Here is a 22,312-nt window from a genome sequence, read left to right as displayed (position 1 = left end):
GATTGATCCTGCACAACTAGCTTTTCCTCCACACAGGGGTTCAGAAGATGTCTGAAAGCAGCTGGAAGCTAAAGCTTCTCTTCAGACTGCAAATTCTCTTCAAAGATGTAATTTCTTTGGAGGCTCACCTCCATCTCAGGCATTTGAGCTGTACTTTCAACCTCTGAAGTTTCAAGCTGAGGCCTCTATCCAGAAAACCTGTGGGCAGAAACACAACTGCAAACATTTACTGAACAGTACTCTGTAGAGGACACCAGGATTCCAAACTTTTAAAAGATGTTAAACTATTAGGGGGAAGGTTGACGGGAACATTTATTATATATAAATCAGATTGACGAGCAAAACAGTGAGACATCAAGCCATCATATGCCTCCTGGTGTGATGCAAAATGAAGGACAAAGCCACAGGTATCAGTATTCTTGTCAGAAAATTGAATCTAAATCTAAATATAGTCTTTAGATATAACCACCAGCTTGCAGAGATTACAGAAGATAGAACTGTTTAAAAAAGAATTGTTAATTGATACCACTAATATGTAATTATCCAAATCCAAAACGTAGGAAATTCTACATGATGAATGACCCTGTTTCTTCAACAACAACAACAACAACAAACAAACAGAATGGCATGGGGAAAAAAAGAAAGGAGATTGTGAGAAAATGGCAGAGTAAAGAAATCCAAAAGTCTGTCCCTCTACAAAAGCAACAATCGCAATTCTGGAAAAAACTGTCAGAATCAACTGTTTTAAAATTCTAGAAATTAACCAAAACTTGCAGCAGCCATCGGAATGCTTAATAATCAAGGAAAATCATCTGAATCTTAGTAAGAACAGTGAGCTTTATGGCATTTTAACTGGTCCCATTCTACACTCCCTAGTTTGGCAGTGGCCTTGAAGATAATAGCCCCCATTTTCAGCACGGGTACTAGTACCAGAGGGAATAGAATAGACCTCATCCACAAAGAATTGTGATATTTTTGTTTTTGCCTGCCAGGTGGCTTCATGGAGAAATGACTCAAAGAAAATATAAGAAGACTGAACACTTACTAATTCATTGTATGAGGCCAATATTACCCTAATACTAAAGACAGAAAAAGACATCCCAAAAAATTCAAAACTACCTAACAATATCCCTTATGAATCCAGATGTCAAAATCTTCAACAAAATACTAGTAACTTGAATTCAGTAGCATATTTAAAATATTATATACCACAGCCAAGTGAAATTTATCCCAGGAATGCAGGATGATTCAACATAAAAAATCAGTGTAATATACCTTATTAACAGAATGAAGGGGGAAAACCACTAGTTCATCTTAATAGATGTAGAAAAAGCATTTGACAAAAATCCAACACCCTTTCATGAATAAATATATATATATATAACACACACAACAAACTAGGAAAAGAAGGGAACTTCCTCAGCCTAATTAAGGGCATCTATGAAAAAAACCACAACTAACAACATGCTTAACAGTGAAAGACTGAAAGCTCTCCCCCTAAGATCAGGAACAAGACAAGAATGTCCATTCTTGCCACTTCTATTCAACACTGTACTGGAAGCTCTAGCCAAGGCAATTCAGAAAGAAAGGGGGAAAAAAAATGCATCCAGATTGGAAAGGAGCAAGTAAAATTATCTCTATTCACAGATGACACAATCTTATATCTAAAACCCTAAAGAATCCACACACACAACACACACACACACACACACACACACAAACTATTCCAACAAATGAGTTCAACAAAATTGCAGGATAAGATAAAACTGAAAGATCAATTTGCAAAAGTCAGTTGTATTTCTATATACTAACAATGAATAATCCAAAAATAATATTGAGAAAACAATTCTATTTATAATAGTATGAAAAAGAAAAAATACTTAGGAATAAATTTAACCAGAGAAGTGCACAAATTTTACAATGAAAGCTATAAAACACTGTTGAAAGAAATTAAAGAAGATCAAAGTAGGGCTTCCCTGGTGGTGCAGTGGTTAAGAATCCGCCTGCCAATGCAGGAGACACGGGTTCGAGCCCTAGTCAGGGAAGATCCCACATGCCATGGAGCAACTAAGCCCGTGTGCCGCAACTACTCAGCCTGCACTGTAAAGCCCACGAGCCACAACTACTGAGCCCGTGTGCCACAACTACTGAAGCCTGTGTGCACTGAAGCCTGTGTGCCTAGAGCCTGTGGTCTGCAACAAGAGAAGCCACTGCAAGGAGAAGACCGTGCACCGCAACGAAGAGTAGCCCCTGCTTGCCGCAACTAGAGAAAAGCCCCTGCACAGCAACAAAGACCCAATGCGGCCAAAAATAAATAAAGAAAAGAAAAGAAAAAAAAAAGATCAAAGTAAATGGGAAAATATCTGGTGCTTATGCATTGGAACACTTAATATTGTTTTAAAGGCAATATTCCCTGAGTGATTTACAGACTCAGTGATACAAAATCTTAGCTGCCTTCTTTGCAGATATGGACAAGCTGATCCTAAAATTCATATGGAATTGCAAGGGACACCAAATAGGGAAAGCAATCTTGAAAAGAACAAAATAAGACTCACATTTCCCTATTTCAAAACTTACTACACAGCTACATTAATCAAAATAGTGTGGTATGAGCACAAGTCAGTGGAACAGAAGTGAGAGTCAATAAACCTGTGTGACTATGGTCAATTGATTTTCGACAAGGGCGTCAAGACCATTCAATGGGGAGTCACTTTGGGGAATCACTTTTTCAACAAATCCACATCCAAAAGAATGAATTTGGACCCCTATGCCCACATATTCAAAAATTAACTCAAAATTGATCAAAGATCTAAATGTAAGAACTAAAGCTCTTAAAAGGAAATGTAACTATAAATCTTTGGGACACTGGATCAGGCAATTATCTTAAATATGGCACCAAAAGCACAAGTAACAGAAGAAAAAAAATAGATAAGTTGGACTTCATCAAAATTAAAAACTTTTGTGGATCAAAGGACACTATGAAAAGTGTGAAAACAACCCACATAATGGGTGAAAATATCTGCAAATAATATATCTGACAAGGGTCTAGTATATAGAATATACAAAGAACTCTTATAACCCAGCAACAAAAACACAACCCAATTTTTAAAACAGGCAATGGATCTGAATAGTCATATTGCCAAGGAAGACATGCAGATAGCCAATAAGCATATAAAATAACGCTCAATACCATTAGTCACTAGGCAAATGTGAATAAAAACCACAAGATACCATTTCACACCCACTAGGACAACTATACTCAAAACAATTTGATTTTCAACAAATATTGATAAGGATGTTGAGAAATGGAACTCTTATACATTGCTGGTGGAAATGTAAAATGGTGCAGCTGCTGTGGAAAAGTTTGACACTTCCTTGAAAATTTAAATATAGAGGTGCCATATGATCCAGCAGTTCTACTCCTAGGCATAAACCCAAGAAAACTGAAAAACAAAAAAGCAAACAAACAAACAAACAAAAACACATTCACACAAAGTCTTATACATGAATTTCCATAGCAGCATTATTCATAATAGGAAAAAGTGGGAAAAATTCAAATGCCCATCAACAGATTAATGGATAAACAAAATGTGGTATATACACACAATGGAATATTATTCAGCCTTAAAAAGAAGTGAAGTGCTAATAAATGTTACATGTGTGAACCTTGAAAGTGAAAGAAGGCAAACACAAACAGCCACATGTTGTATGACTCTATTTATGTGAAATGTTCAGAATAGGCAAATTCATAGACAAAAGAGAACAGTGTTTGTCAGGGGCTAGGGAAAGGGTGGAATGAGGAGTGACTGCTCAGTGTGTACAAAGCTTCTTTTGGGGTGATGAAAATGTTCTGGAATTAGATAGCTGTGATGGTTGCACAACATTGTGAATATACTAAAAACTACTGAATTATACACTTAAATGGTTAAATTTTATGTTATGTGAATTTTACCCCAATAAAACAAGAGAGGCATAACCCACACAAAAACTTGCATGCAAATGTTTATAAATGCTTTATGCATAATCTTCAAAAATTCAAAGCAATCAAGATGTCCTTCAACAGGTAAATGAATAAACAAATGGTGTACATCCAACTACTGTGGATCCAATACTATCCAACAATAAAAAGGAATGAGTGATTAATTCACACAATATGGATGAATCTTAAATCCTTTTTGCTAAGTGAAAAAAGCAAACCGAAAAGGCTACATACTACATGATTCCATTCATGACGTTCTATTAGAAAGGCAAAACTAGAGGGATGGAAAACAGATCAGTGGTTGCCAGTAGTTTGGGGAGAGGAAGGTATTTGACTAGGGGAAGCACAGAAGATTTTTTAGGGAGATGGAACTAACCTGTATCATATTGTAGTTTGGATATACAAAACTATGCAGTTTTTAAAACCAACAACTTTACAACATAAGGAATGAACTTTAGGGCTTCCCTGGTGGCGCAGTGGTTGAGAATCTGCCTGCTAATGCAGGGGACACGGTTCGAGCCCTGGTCTGGGAAGATCCCACATGCCACGGAGCAGCTGGGCCCGTGAGCCACAACTACTGAGCCCGCGCGTCTGGAGCCTGTGCCCCGCAACGGGAGGGGCCACGATAGTGAAAGGCCCGCGCACCGCGATGAAGAGCAGTCCCCGCACCGCGATGAAGAGTGGCCCCCACTTGCCGTAACTAGAGAAAGCCCTCGCACGAACCGAAGACCCAACACAGCCAAATAAATAAATAAATAAAAATAAATAAATAAATAAATAAAGTAGATATAAAAAAAAAAAAAAAAGAATGAACTTTAATAAATTAGAATTTTAAAAAACCCAACCAGGAGATTGGCGGATCTTAGGATAGATTGTAAGATGTGAGAAAATGATTCTAATTGTGTTACAAATGTATGACATGACCTCACTAAGGAGGATGGAGAATAAAGGGAATGATTTAAGTATATTTGGAAATGATCGGAAACTGTAAGACTCAGACAAAAGGAGCTAACTTCACACAGCACTCTAGTTGGTATATCTGTTTCTCTTGGGAATATGAGACACAAATTCTGAAACAGCTGTACATGTACACTGGAGTTGAACAGATAAGTAAATGGATGGTAGACTGTGAGTGCCAGGTTTCTCATATTGGGCAGGGAAGTTACAAATAAGCTAGAGGGAAGGTTAAAATGATACACGTGGTATTGGATTAGAGTCAGAGACATCAGCATGTATTCACCTTTAGCTTAATATAGATATGGATGGATACAGAAATAATTATAGATATGTATGGATATATTGGTTAGTATACATATATAGTATAGTTTAACACTGGCAGCTGAGAGAGCCCAGAAGCAGTGACACCTCAGTGACAATGAGCACACCCTATATTGTTGACTCCAGGACTGGGACAGAGAAAATACAATATGAACCTGGAGCATCTTGCATTGACAGAAAGTAAGAAAATGCTTTAAAAAAAAAAAAATGGGGAAATGGGTAGGGGGAATGTCAAAGGGACATAGGACCCAACCTAACAGCACCCAATGGCCAAAGCTGAAATAATTTGAGCAATAAAATAGTGTGTTATTGTATTACAACACAAAATATAAAATAAATATCAATGGATCCATATTGATATAAATAATTGAATAAATAAATAGGGGATAAAAAACTAATCTCCCTTACAGAGAATTCCAAATAATTTCTATAGCTACTCTCCCCTGCAGGATGGGGAGGTAAATTTCCCCTCCTCCCACTCCTTCTATGGGCTATGCTTAGTGACTTGCTTCAAAGAATAGAATATGGAAGGAGAGGTAACTTTACAGTGGGGAAACCTGGTAAGTAATACCTCAGTCAGGTGATCAAGAATAATATCATCAGTGATAAGTCATGTTAATAGCATGTATCCTTGATATGAGATGTATCCTTGAGGTGATGAGATTGGGACTTCTCTTCTGTGGTCTTTCGTACCCAAACCTATAACCCCAGTCTAATCATGAGAAAAAAAAAAAAAAAATTAGAAAAATCCCAATTGAGGGGCATTCCACAAAATACCTGACCAGGTCAAGGTCATCAAAAACAAGGAAAGCCTGAGGAAAATGCATAGATCAAAGGAGACTAAGGAAACATGACATGTAAATGTAACATGGTATCCTGGAAAGAATCTTGGAACAGAAAAAGAACATGAGGGGAAAACAGTGAAATCCTAATAAAGTGTAGTGTTTAGTTAATAGTAATGTACCAGTGTTGGTTTCTTAATTGCGATAAACATACCATAGTAGTATAAGATGTTAACAATAGGGGAAACTAGGTCAGGGGTATTCAGGAACTCTCTATACTATCTTTACAACTTTTCTGTAGATTTAAATTTAAATAGATCTAAAAATATTTAAAATTAAAAGTTTATCTTTTAGGGCTTCCCTGGTGGCGCAATGGTTGAGAATCTGCCTGCCAATGCAGGGGACACGGGTTCAAGCCCTAGTCTGGGAAGATCCCACATGTCGCGGAGCAACTAGGCCCGTGAGCCACAACTACTGAGCCTGCGCGGCTGAAGCCTGTGCTCCGCAACAAGAGAGGCCGCGATAGTGAGAGGCCCGCGCACCGCGATGAAGAGTGGCCCCCGCTTGCCGCAACTAGAGAAAGCCCTCGCACAGAAACGAACACATATAACACAACCAAAAAAAAAAAAACAAGTTTATCTTTTAAAAAGAGAAAGACTTAAGCACAATGTGTGCACCTCATTTGGGACTAATTCAAACAAACAAACTGAAAAAAAGTGGAGGGGCCTCCCTGAAGAAGTAGTTGATCCAAGTCTCAGGTGGGGAATACATAGTGAGCAGAAAGGCAGTTATGCCAGGAAACAAGGAAGGTCTCTGAAAATACAGCAAAAAGACACAGAAGCTGACTTAAAGGTCTTCCCATTAGCAAAATTTTGGATAATTCGAGAATCAAAAGAATGATGACAGTAATGCATATAACATGTTGAATTTTTAAAAGAATGCTTGAGGACATAAAAATATTGATAAAAGGGGAGAAATGTACCTTAACATTATGTAGATACCGCCTTAACCTAAGTGATCAAACTTAACCAATAGTGGGACAAAGTGGCATAATGTACCTTCTGATGTGATGCAATGGGAGATACATATGTGGTACTCATGCCAACAATGCTTAATCATAATCTAATCATAAGAAAATAACTAGCCAAATCTTAATTGTGAACATTCTACAAAGCAACTGACCTTCACTCTTTAAAAATGTCGATGTTAAAAAACACAAAACGGTGGATGTAGTATTCAATACCACAGTTTATTTATCCATTGTACCTTTGTTTTGGATATTTGAGTTATTTTCAGTTTTTGGCTACTATAAATTATTCAGCTATGAACATTCATGTACATGATTTAGGACACTTGTGTATGCATCACTGTTGAGAATTTACCTGGGAAGGGAATTATGGGCTCATAACATATATATCTTCAGTTTAGTTAACACCAAACTTATTTCCAAAGTCATCATACCAACTTAAATTAAGGGGTTAATTGCACAAAGTTCTATACTTTTGTGTGTTGGATCTTTCCATAATTTTTTAAAAATATAAGGTTAATAAGGAGGATAATTTCCTTCTCCTAAGACATACTACCAAAGGGGGCAAAAAGAGAAAGAAGGGAGGGGGGAGGAAGAAGGAAAATAATCCTAAAAATTATATATGATCATCTCTAACATTCTTCTAAGTTTTTTTTCCCTTTCCTGGTTTAGTGGCGAGTGACTGACACAGAAGAGTTGAAAAAGAAATAAAGTATGATACATTCTTACCGGCACAAGCCAACAGTATCTATCTTCAATCCCTAAGGATAGAGTTACTTTTCTTTCCTTGAATCTCAGTTTCAGAGTCCCTCACTTCTACCACAATCCTTGAAATGGCTGTGTTTTACTCATTCTGAGAATACCAGCATCTTTCCCTTTATTCTCATCTATAACCCTCAAGCATTTCAGTTTAATCATCTACTAGTGAAGTACTTTCTTTCCATTCAGAAATACATTTTACTTTGCAACTACTACAAACTTGCCTCTATGTGTGTATGGTGTGTGTCTGAGCCAAAATTTCACAAAACAATAATTATTCCTACTATACATGTTTGCTGTTACTCTTATTGTGTGTATAAGCTACTCTGGTATACACATTTGCTATTCTATTTCTTTCTTTCTTTTTTAAAACGCTGTTTGCAAGCCACTGAATCGATTTCATAACTCACAATGGTCCCAAAGTTTGAAAAACACTAGTCACTACAGCTTCTCTGATCCTCAGATACTGTGCCACCATCTAAATGCTAATCTTTCCCGGCAGGCATTCAGAGCATTCTTTAGCACCAGAGGACTTTGTCCATCTGAAAAATCTCGAGTCAAAGGTTATCTCCTGACAAAGGGAGTTCTCTGTGTCTCACGTGTCTCCTCTGTCCTCCTATATGGCATATAGTTCGTTGTAAGTCAGTGTCTACTTTTGACCACACAGTAATACGTTTTATAACCCGTTACACACACTTGAATACACAAAAGCTTCACGAAACAAATACTTGCCCTTTCTATATGTGTTGCTCTCTGATAATTTCTATTCCATTTGGGGGGAAAAAATGATTTCACTCTGGAGAAGCACTTTATTTCCATGGCTCTGGGACCTGGAGATTAAAAGAAACAATGAGAAGTGTCCAACACAAAAAATGAATCTCTGTGGAGAGGACCTTCACTCTGCAGCTCGAGAAAGGATACTGCAGCCTTCATCCCCAAGTCCTACTTACTCCGGGAGGTAACAAGAATGGCCAAATGATTTTTATAAAGCCCATTTTAAGGATGTAAGGTAGATGCATGACGTTGTTATTAAAGAAAAAGCATGAGTCCCCAAAACCACTCTGGCAGAAACAGTCATCCTGAGTGTGTCCCAACCGATCTCTTGAACAGGGAGCAACACAGATCCCACAATGGGGAAACCTACGAGGAAAAAGAGAACGGAAAAGGTAGACAAGTGCTAAAGAAAGGCCTTGATGTGCACACTTGCCTGGAACAAACCCAGCATTGGCGATAGGACTCGAGACTTCACCTGGAGGCCAGGCGGTTGCCAGGATACGTAGCTATCCATCCAGACACTCCCACGACTCTGTCCCGAGCGTTGTGGTGCCGCACGCAGCCTCACAACTGACAGTGGGGCATCTCCATAGAAAGCTTTTCCGAAAGGGCAAAGCGTACTGTCAGCCAATACTCCGGAACACACTATTCAGACTCCCACTAGACACTCACCCTCCCAAATAACGCGGGCTTGGGCGACGGAGCCAAGGGCTGGCGGTGGGAAATGACGCAACAGAGGCGCCGGGAATCCTGTGCAACCAGCCACTCCCGCCGTCTCCATGACAACAGTCAGATTGGTCCCAGCGCTCAAGGCAGCGGTTTTTGATCTGAACCTAGGAACCAAGGGTCAAGCTTGGCACTCTAAGTCCTCCTGTCTTCCTGCTAGCAATCCAGTTTTGTTTATCCTCCCATGTCTTCGTCTTCTTGGCAGAGAATAACGCCTGCGTAAAACCAGAGTCTCAGGTTCCATTTATGTTGTTTAGGAATATAATCTGGGTACACTTACCAAGGCATATTTAACATCCAGAGCAGATAATTTTTTTTAACACTTCTCTCCTCTGTACAAGAAAAATTATTTTCAGTAATAATCCTGAAATGGAATGAATAATAATAATGGTCAGTGAAATAGTCTTTATTTCACTTCACATATAATTATGCAAGTTTTTAAAAAGTTTTTAATATAGGCCAAAAAGTTTTAAAATAATGGATTGGTATTTTTAATTACATGTATGTATTTCTGGGAAAAGATGAAAAAAACTCACCTACATATAGTGTGTTGCAGTAATGAATAATAACTTCATAGTTTCTGTTTTTGAGTCTTCTGCAAATTTCTCAGTGACTGACAAAATTTAACCTGTTTGTATAGTCACCTTCAATAGACAGTATAGCCAGATTTGTCAATTTATCATCCCTTGTAGCTGATTGAAGAACGCTTTATTTATTTATTTTAACATCTTTATTGGAGTATAATTGCTTTACAATGGTATGTTAGTTTCTGCTTTGTAAGAAAGTGAAGCAGCTATACATATACATATATCCCCATATCTCCTCCCTCTTGCATCTCCCTCCCACCTTCCCTATCCCACCCCTCTAGGTGATCACAAAGCACTGAGCTGATCTCCCTGTGCTATGCGGCTGCTTCCCACTAGCTATCTATTTTACATTTGGTAGTATATATAAGTCCATGCCACTCTCTCACTTCGTCCCAGCTTACCCTTCCCCCTCCCCGTGTCCTCAAGTCCATTATCTACGTCTGTGTCTTTATTCCTGTCCTGCCCCTAGGTTCTTCATAACCTTTTTTTTTTTTTTTAGATTCCATATATATGTGTTAGCATACGGTATTTGTTTTTCTCTTTCTGACTTACTTCACTGTGTATGACAGACTCTAGGTCCATCCACCTCACTACAAATAACTCAATTTTGTTTCTTTTTATGGCTGAGTAATATTCCATTGTATATATGTGCCACATCTTCTTTATCCATTCATCTGTCGATGGACACTTAGGTTGCTTCCATGTCCTGGCTATTGTAAATAGTGCTGCAATGAGCATTGTGGTACATGACTCTTTTTGAATTATGGCTTTCTCAGGGTATATGCCCAGTAGTGGGATTGCTGGGTCGTATGGTAGGAAGAACGCTTTATTTTATTAAATTCATTTTAAGAAGTTTCTTTCACATGAAGCAACAGATATACAAATTGGGAAAATCTTAAAGGTAAGGTTGGTAGAAGTTCATAAAAGTCCCATTTCAAAATTCACAGCAATTGTTTACAAATGGATTTTAAGTTTCTCTGCAGTACAAAAATTGTAAATACACGAAGTCCAAGAAGTCACATAGAAAGGTGGATGTTAAGTATGCTCAGCATTTCTTCTGTTTTTAAGATTAAAATTCTTTTCTTGTCCCTCTTCTTCCAACCAATTTCTCTCCTTATATCTCTTAAACTCCTTATATTCAGGAGACCCTTTCCCCCTTAAAGAACACAAGATTTAATTCTAGCCTTGTATCTGTCTGTGTCATTTCACTCTTCATTCCATGATTTGTAAAAGGAAATGACAGTTATGTCACGGAAGAGGGATGAGTAGGAATGTCCAGGAATCATTCCCTCCATAGAAACAACTATTGAGCTCGCAGGACTGTGTGAAGCAACTCTTTTGGAAATCTGGGGTCTAGTCAAACATTTGCAGAGTCCAGAGGAGAGATTGAAGAAGAGATTGATAAATTTTGGTGAATCTCACTGTTTCATGCAGTGGCTACCATCCCCCATCTCCTAGCACTATGGCAGGCAGCCAGTGGGAACTATTGGCCTTGCTCCTGGTGTAGCTTGCTGGTGCTGTGGTGGGCAATAAAGACCTTGCACTCTAAAAATTGGGGTTTAATGTTTTGATTGCTGATCACTGCTTTTGATTGCTGAGGAGCCAGTAAAGAGGCCAGCCATAGTTTTAACTCCAAAGAGCTGAAATGGCTTCCCAACCCCTAGGGGATTTGAAAAAACAGTGCTTCACCCCATAAGCTTTGGTGTGTTGTGCTTTTGTTTTCATTCTTCTCAAGTTATTTTCTAATTTCCTTTGTGATTTCTTTTATGATCCATTGGTTGTTTAAGACTATGTTATTTAATTTCCACATAGTTATGAATTTTCTAATTTTCCTTTGTTATTTTTTTATTATTATTAATTTATTTATTTATTTATTTTTGGCTGTGTTGGGTCTTCATTTCTGTGCGAGGGCTTTCTCTAGTTGAGGTGAGTGGGGGCCACTCTTCATCGCGGTGCGCGGGCCTCTCACTGTCGCGGCCTCTCTTGTTGTGGAGTACAGGCTCCAGACGTGCAGGCTCAGTCGTTGTGGCTCACGGGCCTAGTTGCTCCGTGGCATGTGGGATCTTCCCAGACCAGGGCTCGAACCCGTGTCCCCTGCATTGGCAGGCAGATTCTCAACCACTGCGCCACCAGGGAAGCCCCTCCTTTTGTTATTGATTTCTAGTTTCATTCCATTTTGATCAGAAAATATTCTTTGTATGATATTAATCTTTTAAAAATTATTAATGCTTTTATTGTGGTCTAACATATGCTCTATCCTGGAGAATGTTCCATGTTCACTTGAGAAGAATGTGTGTTCTGCTGTTGTTGGGTGAAATGTTCTATATATGTATTTTGTTAGGTCTAACTGGTTTATATTGTTGCTCAAATCCTCTATTTTTTTTTAACTAATCTGTCTGGTTGCTCTATTCATTAAAGAATTCCATCTGCAATAGCATCAAAAATAATAAAATACCTAAGAAGAAATTTAGCCAAGGAGGCAAAAGATTTGTACTTCAAAAAGTACAAAACATTGCTGAAAGAAATTAAAGAAGACCTAAGTAAATGGAAAGACATACCATGTTCATGAATTGGAAGACACTATTAAGATGGCAATACTACTCAAAGCAGATTTGATGTATTCCCTGTCAAAATCCCAACAATGTTTTTTACAGAAATAGAAAAACCCATCCTAAAATTCATATGGAATCTCAAGGGACCCTCAAAACCAAAACAAATTTTGAAAAGGAACAAGTTGGAAGATTGATACTTCCTAATTTCAAAACTTACCACAAAGCTACACAGTGGTAATCTCAACAGTGTGGTGCCGGAATAGGGATATACGTCTAGACCAATGGAATAGAAAAGAAAGTCCAGAAAAAACAAATTCCACATATATATCAACTGATTTTCAACCAGTGCTAAGACCACATAATTGGGAAGTAACAGTCTTTTCCAACAAATGGTACTGGGAAAACTGGATATACACATACAAAATAATGAAGTTGTATGCTTACTTTACACCAAATACAAAAAATAATTCAAAATGTATCAAAGATCTAAATTTAAGAGTAAAACTATAAAACTCTTAGTATAAAACATAGGTAAAAATCTTCATGACCAGAATAGGATCCTGATTTTATTTACCTTTACTTCTCTTGATGGAATTTGGGAAGTGTCCTGCATTTAATTGCATCTAAGCATCTAGACTGTGCAAAAAAGCCTGTTTCTCCAGAGATGGTCTGAGGACCACCTGCATTAGAATTATCTGGGATGCCCCCTGAAAATGCAGTGTTTCTGGGACTTTCCTCTGACCAACGAGTGCGAAGCCTGGGAATCTGTATTTTAACCAGCTCTCCAGGTATGCTGTTTAAAACTAAATCACTGGTTTGGACTATACTGCATAGAATGTATTAAGATCTTCAGGACTTTTCTAGGGTCTCCAGCATCAACTTTCTCAGGCCTCTAGCATCAACTTCTCAATCTCGGCGTCACACACACCAGGGAAAGCGCTTTGCAAAAATCTCCAGGAAAATGAGTCTGAACACAACCTGGCGGTCCCGGAGTCTGCAGCGCAGGCGCAGAGCCACGGCCTCTGGTATGCTGCCCATTCTCCCCATCGTCTCTGTTCTCTAACAGATCATCCGCTCCAGGAGAATTAGGTCGGGGCCGTTGATCAGGCAATGACTGGCCCCACATACTGACAAGGACACGACCAGGGGTCTGAGTGGAAGAGTGTCTGTGACCTCGGGAACCTTGGTGAGCGCGGGAGCAGTGGGTCGACGCAAGGGTTTCCCATTAATCCTTCCGGCTTCCTCAAGCCCCGCGCACTAAGGTTCTGTCTACGCGTGGGTCCGGCCCAGGGTGTGTCCCGGCGCTCGCCCCGAGGCGGCCGGTGAGTGGGGCACGCCGGGCTCCGGGGCCCGGGTCCTGGACGGGTGGGCCTGGAGGCTCTAGGAAGTGGTCGTGCGGAAACACTCAACTCTCTCGGGGGTAGACCGGCGAGCGGTCCAAGGGTGGTCTGGCCGCAGGTCCGGCCGAGAGGTGCCTCCGCGGCTGGGACGCGGCACGGTGTCTCTGAGCGGCGCCCAGCGCTCACCTTGCGGGTGGGCACAACCTAGTCCCTCAGCTGTGCTGACAGCAGGTGGTGTTCTCCGGTGAACCCCTGGGAGATGGAAAAGCTCAGAGTTTCATTCCGCTCCGCTCTAGCTGGGCGAGGAAGGGCTTCTGTACTCGGGGTGTTTCCCAGATGCTTACCGTGTGCCAGGCACTGTTCTAAGAGTTTTTACCAGCGTTAACTCATTTAATCCTCGCGTTAACCCCATGAGATGTACGATTATTATCCTCATGTTACAGATTTTAAAATTGAGGCACACAGAGATGAAGTACCTTACTTAAAGTTACAGAGCTTGAGAGTAGTAGTATTTATTTTATGGTTCTGATGATGACGGTTGTACTTCAGTATAGTAGGTGTTGTTAGGGGTATTGACAAATGCTGTATATCAAATTCTGTGAATTTGTTGTGACTTTGAACCAATCTTCAAGGACACTATTGTCTGAAGACCATCTTTTGGTAGGCCTGGAGACTTGACTGTCTCTGTTTTAGAGTTGAACAGAGGCTGCCTAGGCCCTCCTGCTGACTCCTGTGCATTCGCAAAGGCTCCAGGAAGTAGTCAGCCCGATACCAGAAAGCAAAGCACCAGAAGAAGAGCTATTCCAGAACCCTCAGAACCTGCTTCCTTCGGAATGAGATAATTTCTTAATATTCAAGGGAGTATATACAAGGGAAAATTATTCCAAGATCAGCAATTGATTATAAGAGAAAGTGGCATGGTCAAAAGAATTTCAGATGGTTAAGGTAACAGGAGGGGGTCAGGGCTGTGAGGGCTGGAAACTTAGTCATATAAAGAGGAGAATGGGGTTTGCTGGTGCTGCAGCACTTTGTGACCACTGTACTTTCGAGAATAATGATTTGGTAAGGATATGATATCTATAGACCAGTAAGGTGATCCAGGTAAAACTAAAGTATGAGGAAGAAAGGAGAAAAAGAGAAAAGGAGAGGCAACATTCCACATCATGGTGGAGGAACCCCTTGTATGAAACCTAGATAAGGGTATGGTCCTAACCTTGTGGAGACAGAGACCTCCTAGCCTCTCTGAAATATATCTGGGGGCTCCGCCTGAGACCTTTGTCACATCCACCGGCTCTGCCTTCCCCATTTCATGTGCATCCTCCAAAGCCAGGAAAAAGAATGCATCTGTCCACTCTCTAGAACAGCAGCACAAATCCTCTGAGAGCATCTTTCCCTAAATGTATACTATCACAATTTAAAAACTAATTCATTTGAGGTAAGCACAGCAGTAATATCTCCTTATGTCATAGATGATATTCTTTATAGTAAGCTTTGCCATTTATAATGTGTAGCATTCACAGAAGCTTTGTGAGAAAAGACAAGGGAGTACTAGTAATTCCATTTTATAGTGTGGGACCAGCTTTTCAAAAAGGTGAGTGGCTTGCCCAGAGATGCACAGCCCTGTGGTGGAGCAATATCATCTGCCTTCTGTTTTGACTCTCAGGAAGAAGCGACTACTGCCTACTCCCTTTGAACTCATATCCCATGTGAGGAAATCGATAAGCAGACTGGATTATATGCCTCGGAACACCTAGAGAGTTTAGAGAGAGTTTGGACTCAGCCCAGACCAATTCCCTTTACCTTTTCTCATTAAAGAACTAGGGACTTAAGCCCAGACATAAATGTCTACTGTCATTTTCTTTGTGTCTGGGAGGAGGTGGGGTTACTTTAGGACATTTGTTTTACCTCTTAATACCTAGGGTTGCATTCACCTGGCCCAATGTGGACATTACTAGACCAGTGACTCTGGATACCTTAGGGTAAGACCTGTTATCCCCAGATTTGCCCTTTACCAGAAAGAAAATGAAGAGGAGGTGGAAGAGGGAAAGGCAACTTTCTATCTCACTATAGGATCGTATACCATGTATGTTAAGGATTCTTCCTTCTTTTCTGGAAGTTTGTGCCATCTCGCCAAGTGGAGACACATGTATTTCTCTTTTGAGAGAATGTCCCTTCTTAGGTGAGTGTGGCAAATTTTGCCCAGTATGGGATTAGTCCCTGGTTGCCTGCTGACTGCTTTTGATGTCTTCCTCAGCACTCCCTTGCTCTATTTCAGCATTAGGCGATTGACCTCTTTCTCAAACAGTTTCCTCTGAAACATGGACCTTAGGCTCTCACATGTCTCTGGGGATTTGAAAAAGAGTCTGTTCATTCTAGTCTTATCCCCTTAGTCTAGGCAGATGGGTCTGTGCCTCAGAGTTTGGAATCTAAAATTAAATTCCAGGAATCAGACAGCTCTGGACTAATCAAGTCCAACATCTTCCTTTTACAGATGAGGATACATAAAACCAGACTAGTTATTTTTCCTTGGTTTTTATTTAGCTACCAACAGAGCTATGATCAAAATCCAGATTACTTGGTAAATGTAATACCAAGTAATTATTTATACCACGGGGCCTCTATCTGGTGTTTCACTGATTTATGCCAAGGATGTCACTTGCTTTGTGGTGGCACTTTAGTGGAAGCCAGGAAATTTAATCCTTAGTTTACACAGATAGGGCTTTTAGTGTGGTTGGGACTTATTGCAGCCTCTCAGGATAGTCATCTCTCAGAGGTAGTCACTCTTGTGTCCAGGTCATGCTGGTGTCCTTGGATCAGTGGAGTTTAGTTCCTTGGCCCTTTAGAGGCCATATGAATGGAAAGCATGACTCAAGTGTTCTTTCCCTGCCTGTTGAGAAGCAGTAAGTATGATGTAGTGTAGTGTGTTTGAGTCCAGGATTTATCACTTGGCCTTGGGCCAAATTACTTATCCTTTCTGTACCTCAAATTCTTCATTTGTATTTTGGAAATAATAATAGTAACCCTCTCATTGTTGTGAGACAAAAATGAGTCTGTATTCATAAAATGCTTAGAATAGGCAGACCCAAGAGAAAAGACCAAAAAAGGGCCTTTCCAGAGGCTGCACCTCCAAGTCAGGTTCCTTTCACAGTTGGGTTCTTTTTTTTTTTTTTTTAATGTAGAAACTTTCCCCAATGTGGTTTCTGTGTGTCTGTCATAGGTGTCACATATACAAACACATAATGCATAATACAGTTATACATGTCATGAGCTTATTTGAAATGCAAAAACAACTACATCTTGGGACTCTTGTACTGCACTCTATATACACATTAAATTATAATTATCTTATATCAAATTGGCATATTTTACCAATCATCAAGGTATTAATAAGCATGAGAGTAAACCCTCAACTTCAAATTGGCTCTCTCCTTTGAACTCTGTCCTAGTTCTCTCTCTGTTCAGGAGATCCTGCCTACTTTTAGATGTCCTGTTTTAATGGATCTAGTGAGTCAGTTTATAAAGATCTTCACATTTCAGATCTTCCTGGTTTCCCTTTGTCTCCAAAAACCTGAACAAAATCTCTTCTCAACAATATCTCTTCTCCAAAATGAATGTGATATGTAATAATGTAATAATATTCCACTATGTACAAAATTCCCACTGTTCCTACGTCACCTTTATGGCAGTGTGGGTGTTCTCAGATCTTCAAGGACTTCTGCTGGGGACAAGGACTTTTGCTTTAAGGCTTTAGAGGCTTTGCAATTTACCGCCTGAGAGAGTCACTATTTATCTATTGTGTAACTGTTAATACTTTAGTTCTACTGCACTAGAGAAGTAATTCTCTACCTTTCAAACCTACCATCCCCTTTACTATCTTGAAATAAAATTTATAGATAATATTAACTACCTATAGATATAATTTCCAGAATATCACTATGTTACCTTAACTGTAATATAAAGGAGAAAGAAAAGGAAAGTAATTTATAATAGAATAATAGTTTTTCAGCATGTAAATGATTGGATGAAATAGACACTTGTACCTATTCATAGAATCATGTGAATACAACAGCTACAAATGCAGACTGGTACGTGAATGTTGTATTTGTGAATCTAATGTCATGAGTGGCTTGATTTTCCTAAAATGGCGAACAATTCCAAATATCATTCAAAGAAAAAGAAGTATATTTCCTTGATTTTCCAATACATAGCAAAGTTGTGCAAAATACTTTGTATTTATTTGTAAAGTAGTTCCAGTCTCAGGTAACCATTAACAACTCTTTTGAAAGTCTGGTAGGATAAGGGACATTCTTTGTTTTACAGGAATCCCTGACCCCCACTAAATTCTAATAGCCCCATTCAATCAATATGACAACCAAAACAAAAACAAAAACAAAAAAAAACACACACACAAACCCTCACAAATTCCCAAAACTCTCCCTAGGAGGTGATATTGCTGCCTTGAGGATTACTGTAATAGAGGAGAGAAGTAACTGTGAACTGCCAATAGAATAATGATGGAGTAGCTTAAGGATCTGGGCTGCAAGAATGTAGGCCAGCCAACCTAAGCAGTAAGACAAGTGCCTACTAAGGAATGTTAGCGCCAAAAAGTGTGCAACTGGATTTTATTGCAAGGTTCTAAATAAATTAGAAAATCTGACTTCTCAGCCAACCCAGTGGTAGAGTTTTGTGTTCCCTGCTTTCAGTTGAAAGGCATGTTCTTCGCAAAGCTGGACACAGACAGCATCGTCATGTTGCTCTTGAGGTTCTCCATGGATGGCTTCTTCGTGAACATCCTCCAAGATTCATTTCCACATATGGGAGGTTCCCAGTCTCTGAGAAAGGCAAGACTTTTGAAACCAGATCAACTCTTAACCTAGTGGATCTTAAATTGTGCTGTGAGCAGAAACATTAGGGGAACTATTATACAATTTGTTGCCTACTGTCATGCCCAAGGGCTCTGAATGAATTTACAAGAGAATGGGTTAAAGAAAAAACTTCAGTGGGGAAACAGAGTCCAGAGAAGGGCCGGAAGAGTAGGCACAGATTCCCATATCCTCCCCATTTTACCAACAGAGCCAGGATGCTCTGCTAGACACTCAGTGTAGGTCAGTATTCTAGGAGAGGGCCTTGCTGCTCTTCCTTATTGTAAAGCAAGTGTTAGAACAACCTTGTGAGTGGGTAGATAAACAGACTGCTTGGTACAGTCTGAATGTGGGGTGCCAGCTTTTTACAGGAATCATCTGGGAAAGCTAGCTGCCTAATACCTGGAAACCTTGAGATCCTTGGGAAGTGTTGGCCCTTCTAGCAGAAGGAAGAAGTCACCTGTCCTAAGAGAAGCTGAGTTTATGTTTTAGACCCTCTGGCTGTGAGAAGAATGTTTGGTAGAAAGGCTGGTCCCAGTGAACACATTTTTCAGGCAACCTAGAGAGTGTTTCCAAGGTTCATTTTGGACAATTCAACTTGTCGAGTCATATAAACTTAATAAATACAAATGCCTGGGCCTCATTGTACTTAACTAGGTCTGAGGTAACGCCCAGTATCTAGAGTAACAAGTTCCATAAGTGATTCTGGTGGGTATGTGTATAACCTTTCTTTTGGAACCAGTTTTAGCCCAGAACTTTCAGATACCCATTTTCTCCAGCCCCTCCTGCCACAGCCTCTAAAAATGCACACTATGGTTTTTGTTTGTTTGTTTGTGGGGTTTTTTTTGGCTGCACTGTGAGGCTTGTGGCATCTTAGTTCCCCAACCAGGGATTGAACCTAGGCCCTCGGCAGTGAAAGCACGGAGTCCTAACCACTGGACCGCCAGGGAATTCCCACACACTATCTTTTCTATAGATCAAAGCAGTAATGTTGAGCTCTCAATAGCCCTGTGTCTCCAGCACCAATAGCCTTGTGTTAAATCATTTCCAATCAGCAGGAATCCCAGCATGTGAATTGGACATGATCACCCAGTTGGAGAAAGAACAACTGTAGACACTGGATCTTCAGGGAGCTGAAGAGGGGAGTGACCAAAAATATCTGTCTAGGTGAGTAGTATCATGAAAAGGCCACCAATCTGAAATTTCGGAGACATGAGTTCTAGTCTAAGCTCTTGCAATTTGCTGGGTGACTTAAGTTACTCACTCTGTTTTCTATCTGTCAAATAAGCAAGTTGGCCTTGATGAACTCTAAGTTAAGATCTGTCATGATGAGCTCTGTTAATCCTCTGAATTCTGTGGTTGTAGACTTGTTTAGAAGAATACCTAAACTAGCTGGAAGAAGGGTTGGGGGATCAAAGGGAGATCAAATGGGGATAGCAGGGTAATAGTTATCATTTCTGAAATTCTGTTTTCTCTCTTTGCCAAGAGAATGGTTACATCCAAGCTTGATACAGTCTTCCTCACTTTTTGTATTTTGGCAGGGGGGTGGTGGTTATGTTTTCTACATTTGAGAGTCTTTACTTTTCTCATCCCTTTCCTTTCTCTCATTTACCATAACTAATTGGCTACAATAGTTAATAGCTCATTTTACTTTCTAATCCCCTATTCTCTGCTCATCAATTGGTATATCTGCTCATGTCCATTTTGGGTGCTCAGCATATTACCCACGCCCCTACCTGTATTTCTTGATGTCTCTGTGCACCCACTGTGAAAACTCTGTTATCACTTCTGGCCTTGTTCACTTCTCTTTCATTGTCGCTTTTAAGTTTCTGCCCATATAAAGTTGCCAGTGTGCATGAATTGCAAATTAGTTGTCTTTTTTTTTTCTGCTGGTTTATTTTCCTTGCTCTCCACACTAAACACAGGTGACATTTGCACTTTAAATGTCTTTCAGATAGGGAGATTTGAACTGAACCAAAGCATCAACACCAATCAGGCTATTTCTGAAGAACTAGAGTTTTCAGGGTCAGCAATGGAAAGTCTCCGAAGGAATACTGCCCAACATCCTATGAATGAAGAAGTCTGTAAAAGTGAGGGCCAGTTGTCAAGGCAGACAAAATGTCCTACACATAAGAAATCTTCTTTTGAGAAAACAGCAATCAGAAAAGTGTCAATGACCCTCAAGGAAATTTTCACTAGGGAGAGAGGCCCTGAATCCAGTGAATTTAGTCTAAGCTCAAAACTTAATACACGGCAGAAAATTCCAAAGGGAGCTATGTCCCCCATATCTAGGAAAAACTCCAAAGATAATTCAGGCTTAATTAAACACCAAAAACTCTTTCTGCAAAGGAAACCTTGTAAATGCAATGAATGTGATAAAGCCTTTAGTTACCAATCAGACCTTATTGTCCACAGTAGAATTCATGGTGGAGAAAAGCCTTTTGCATGCAATGAATGTGGGAAAACTTTTAGCCGAAGTACACACCTTATTGAACATCAAAGAACTCACACCGGAGAGAAACCTTATGAATGCAGTGAATGTGGAAAAGCTTTTAGCCGGAGTACACACCTTAGTCTACATCAGAGGATCCATACTGGAGAAAAACCATATGAATGTAGTGAATGTGGAAAAGCCTTTAGCCGAAGCACTAACCTTAGTCAGCATCAGCGAACTCATACTCAAGAAAAACCTTACAAATGTAATGAATGTGGGAAAGCCTTCAGTGACCGTTCAACCATAATTCAGCATCAACGAATACACACTGGAGAGAATCCCTATGAATGCAGTGAATGTGGAAAAGCTTTCAGTTGGATCTCATCTCTTACTGAACATCAGAGAACACACACTGGGGAGAACCCCTATGAGTGCAGTAACTGTGGGAAAGTATTCAGTCGGAGCTCATCCCTTGTTGAACATCAGAGAATACACACTGGAGAAAAGCCCCACGAGTGTAGAGAGTGTGGAAAGGGCTTCAGTCGGAGCTCCTCCCTTATTATTCACCAGAGAACTCATACGGGAGAGAAGCCTTACAAGTGTAAGAACTGTGGGAAAACCTTCAGTCAGAGTTCATCTCTCATCAGACATCAGCAACTTCACACTAAAGAGTAATATCTGTGCTTTCCTTAATGTTAGCACAAGAGCACACAGCATAACCTCCCACAGCTGAAAAGAAACATATATACTTGTTTGAATATTCCTTCCTACTAGCTAGCTCTAAGCCAGTTTCAAGCTAGCCTTCCTTCCTTTTTGTAAACTAAATGCTCAAATGAGTGATCAATGCAACAAGGGGATGACTTTTAAAACCTAACGTATTCACCCTAATATTCTGGAGGGCTCCAACTTAGAATATACAGCCACCTAACACCTTGCAGTTCCTCACCTTATCTATTCCATGGAGCTTGGGTCCCTGAACAACCAGTGAACCCTCTCTTTCCCAACCACATCAGCTCCTTCACTTAAAAGAGGAAATCCCATGTGTGTGTATTTTCATGCTTGCTGGCTCCAGTAGCAGAAGAGAAGGAGCTGGCTTCAGATTAGGACAAAACATTCCCACCAGTTTGGGGATAAAAAATTCAGTCTCAAATTAATATGGACAAATTTTTCTCTTCATTCCTCCCTTACCTTTTTTGCTATAGCATAGTTTCC

At 39.9% G+C, this 22,312-nt stretch overlaps 2 protein-coding genes across 2 annotated transcripts in view; one reads left to right on the top strand and one right to left on the bottom strand.

Annotated features, from left to right (window-relative positions):
* LOC137774104 (zinc finger protein 841-like) overlaps positions 1-13,511 on the bottom strand; it is a 50,126-nt gene extending 36,615 nt beyond the window's left edge. The window contains 3 exon segments of the mRNA XM_068559219.1: positions 129-198; positions 9,272-9,432; positions 13,393-13,511. Of these exon segments, the coding sequence (XP_068415320.1) occupies positions 129-198; positions 9,272-9,432; positions 13,393-13,511 (350 nt within the window).
* A 7,187-nt stretch (positions 13,512-20,698) lies between these two features.
* On the top strand, positions 20,699-21,775 carry ZNF391 (zinc finger protein 391). The gene has a single exon (XM_068557055.1). It carries the CDS (start codon positions 20,699-20,701, stop codon positions 21,773-21,775), a length of 1,077 nt encoding a protein of 358 aa, XP_068413156.1.
* Positions 21,776-22,312: the final 537 nt, after the last annotated feature.

This window comes from Eschrichtius robustus, chromosome 12 (assembly GCF_028021215.1).
Source record: "Eschrichtius robustus isolate mEscRob2 chromosome 12, mEscRob2.pri, whole genome shotgun sequence".
Classification (NCBI taxonomy): Eukaryota; Metazoa; Chordata; class Mammalia; order Artiodactyla; family Eschrichtiidae; genus Eschrichtius; species Eschrichtius robustus.
This window is presented reverse-complemented; position numbering and strand designations above follow the sequence as displayed.

Excerpts from the sequence above, each read along its gene's own strand:
- ZNF391 (XM_068557055.1), top strand. The coding sequence starts at position 20,699 with ATGGAAAGTCTCCGAAGGAATACTGCCCAACATCCTATGAATGAAGAA.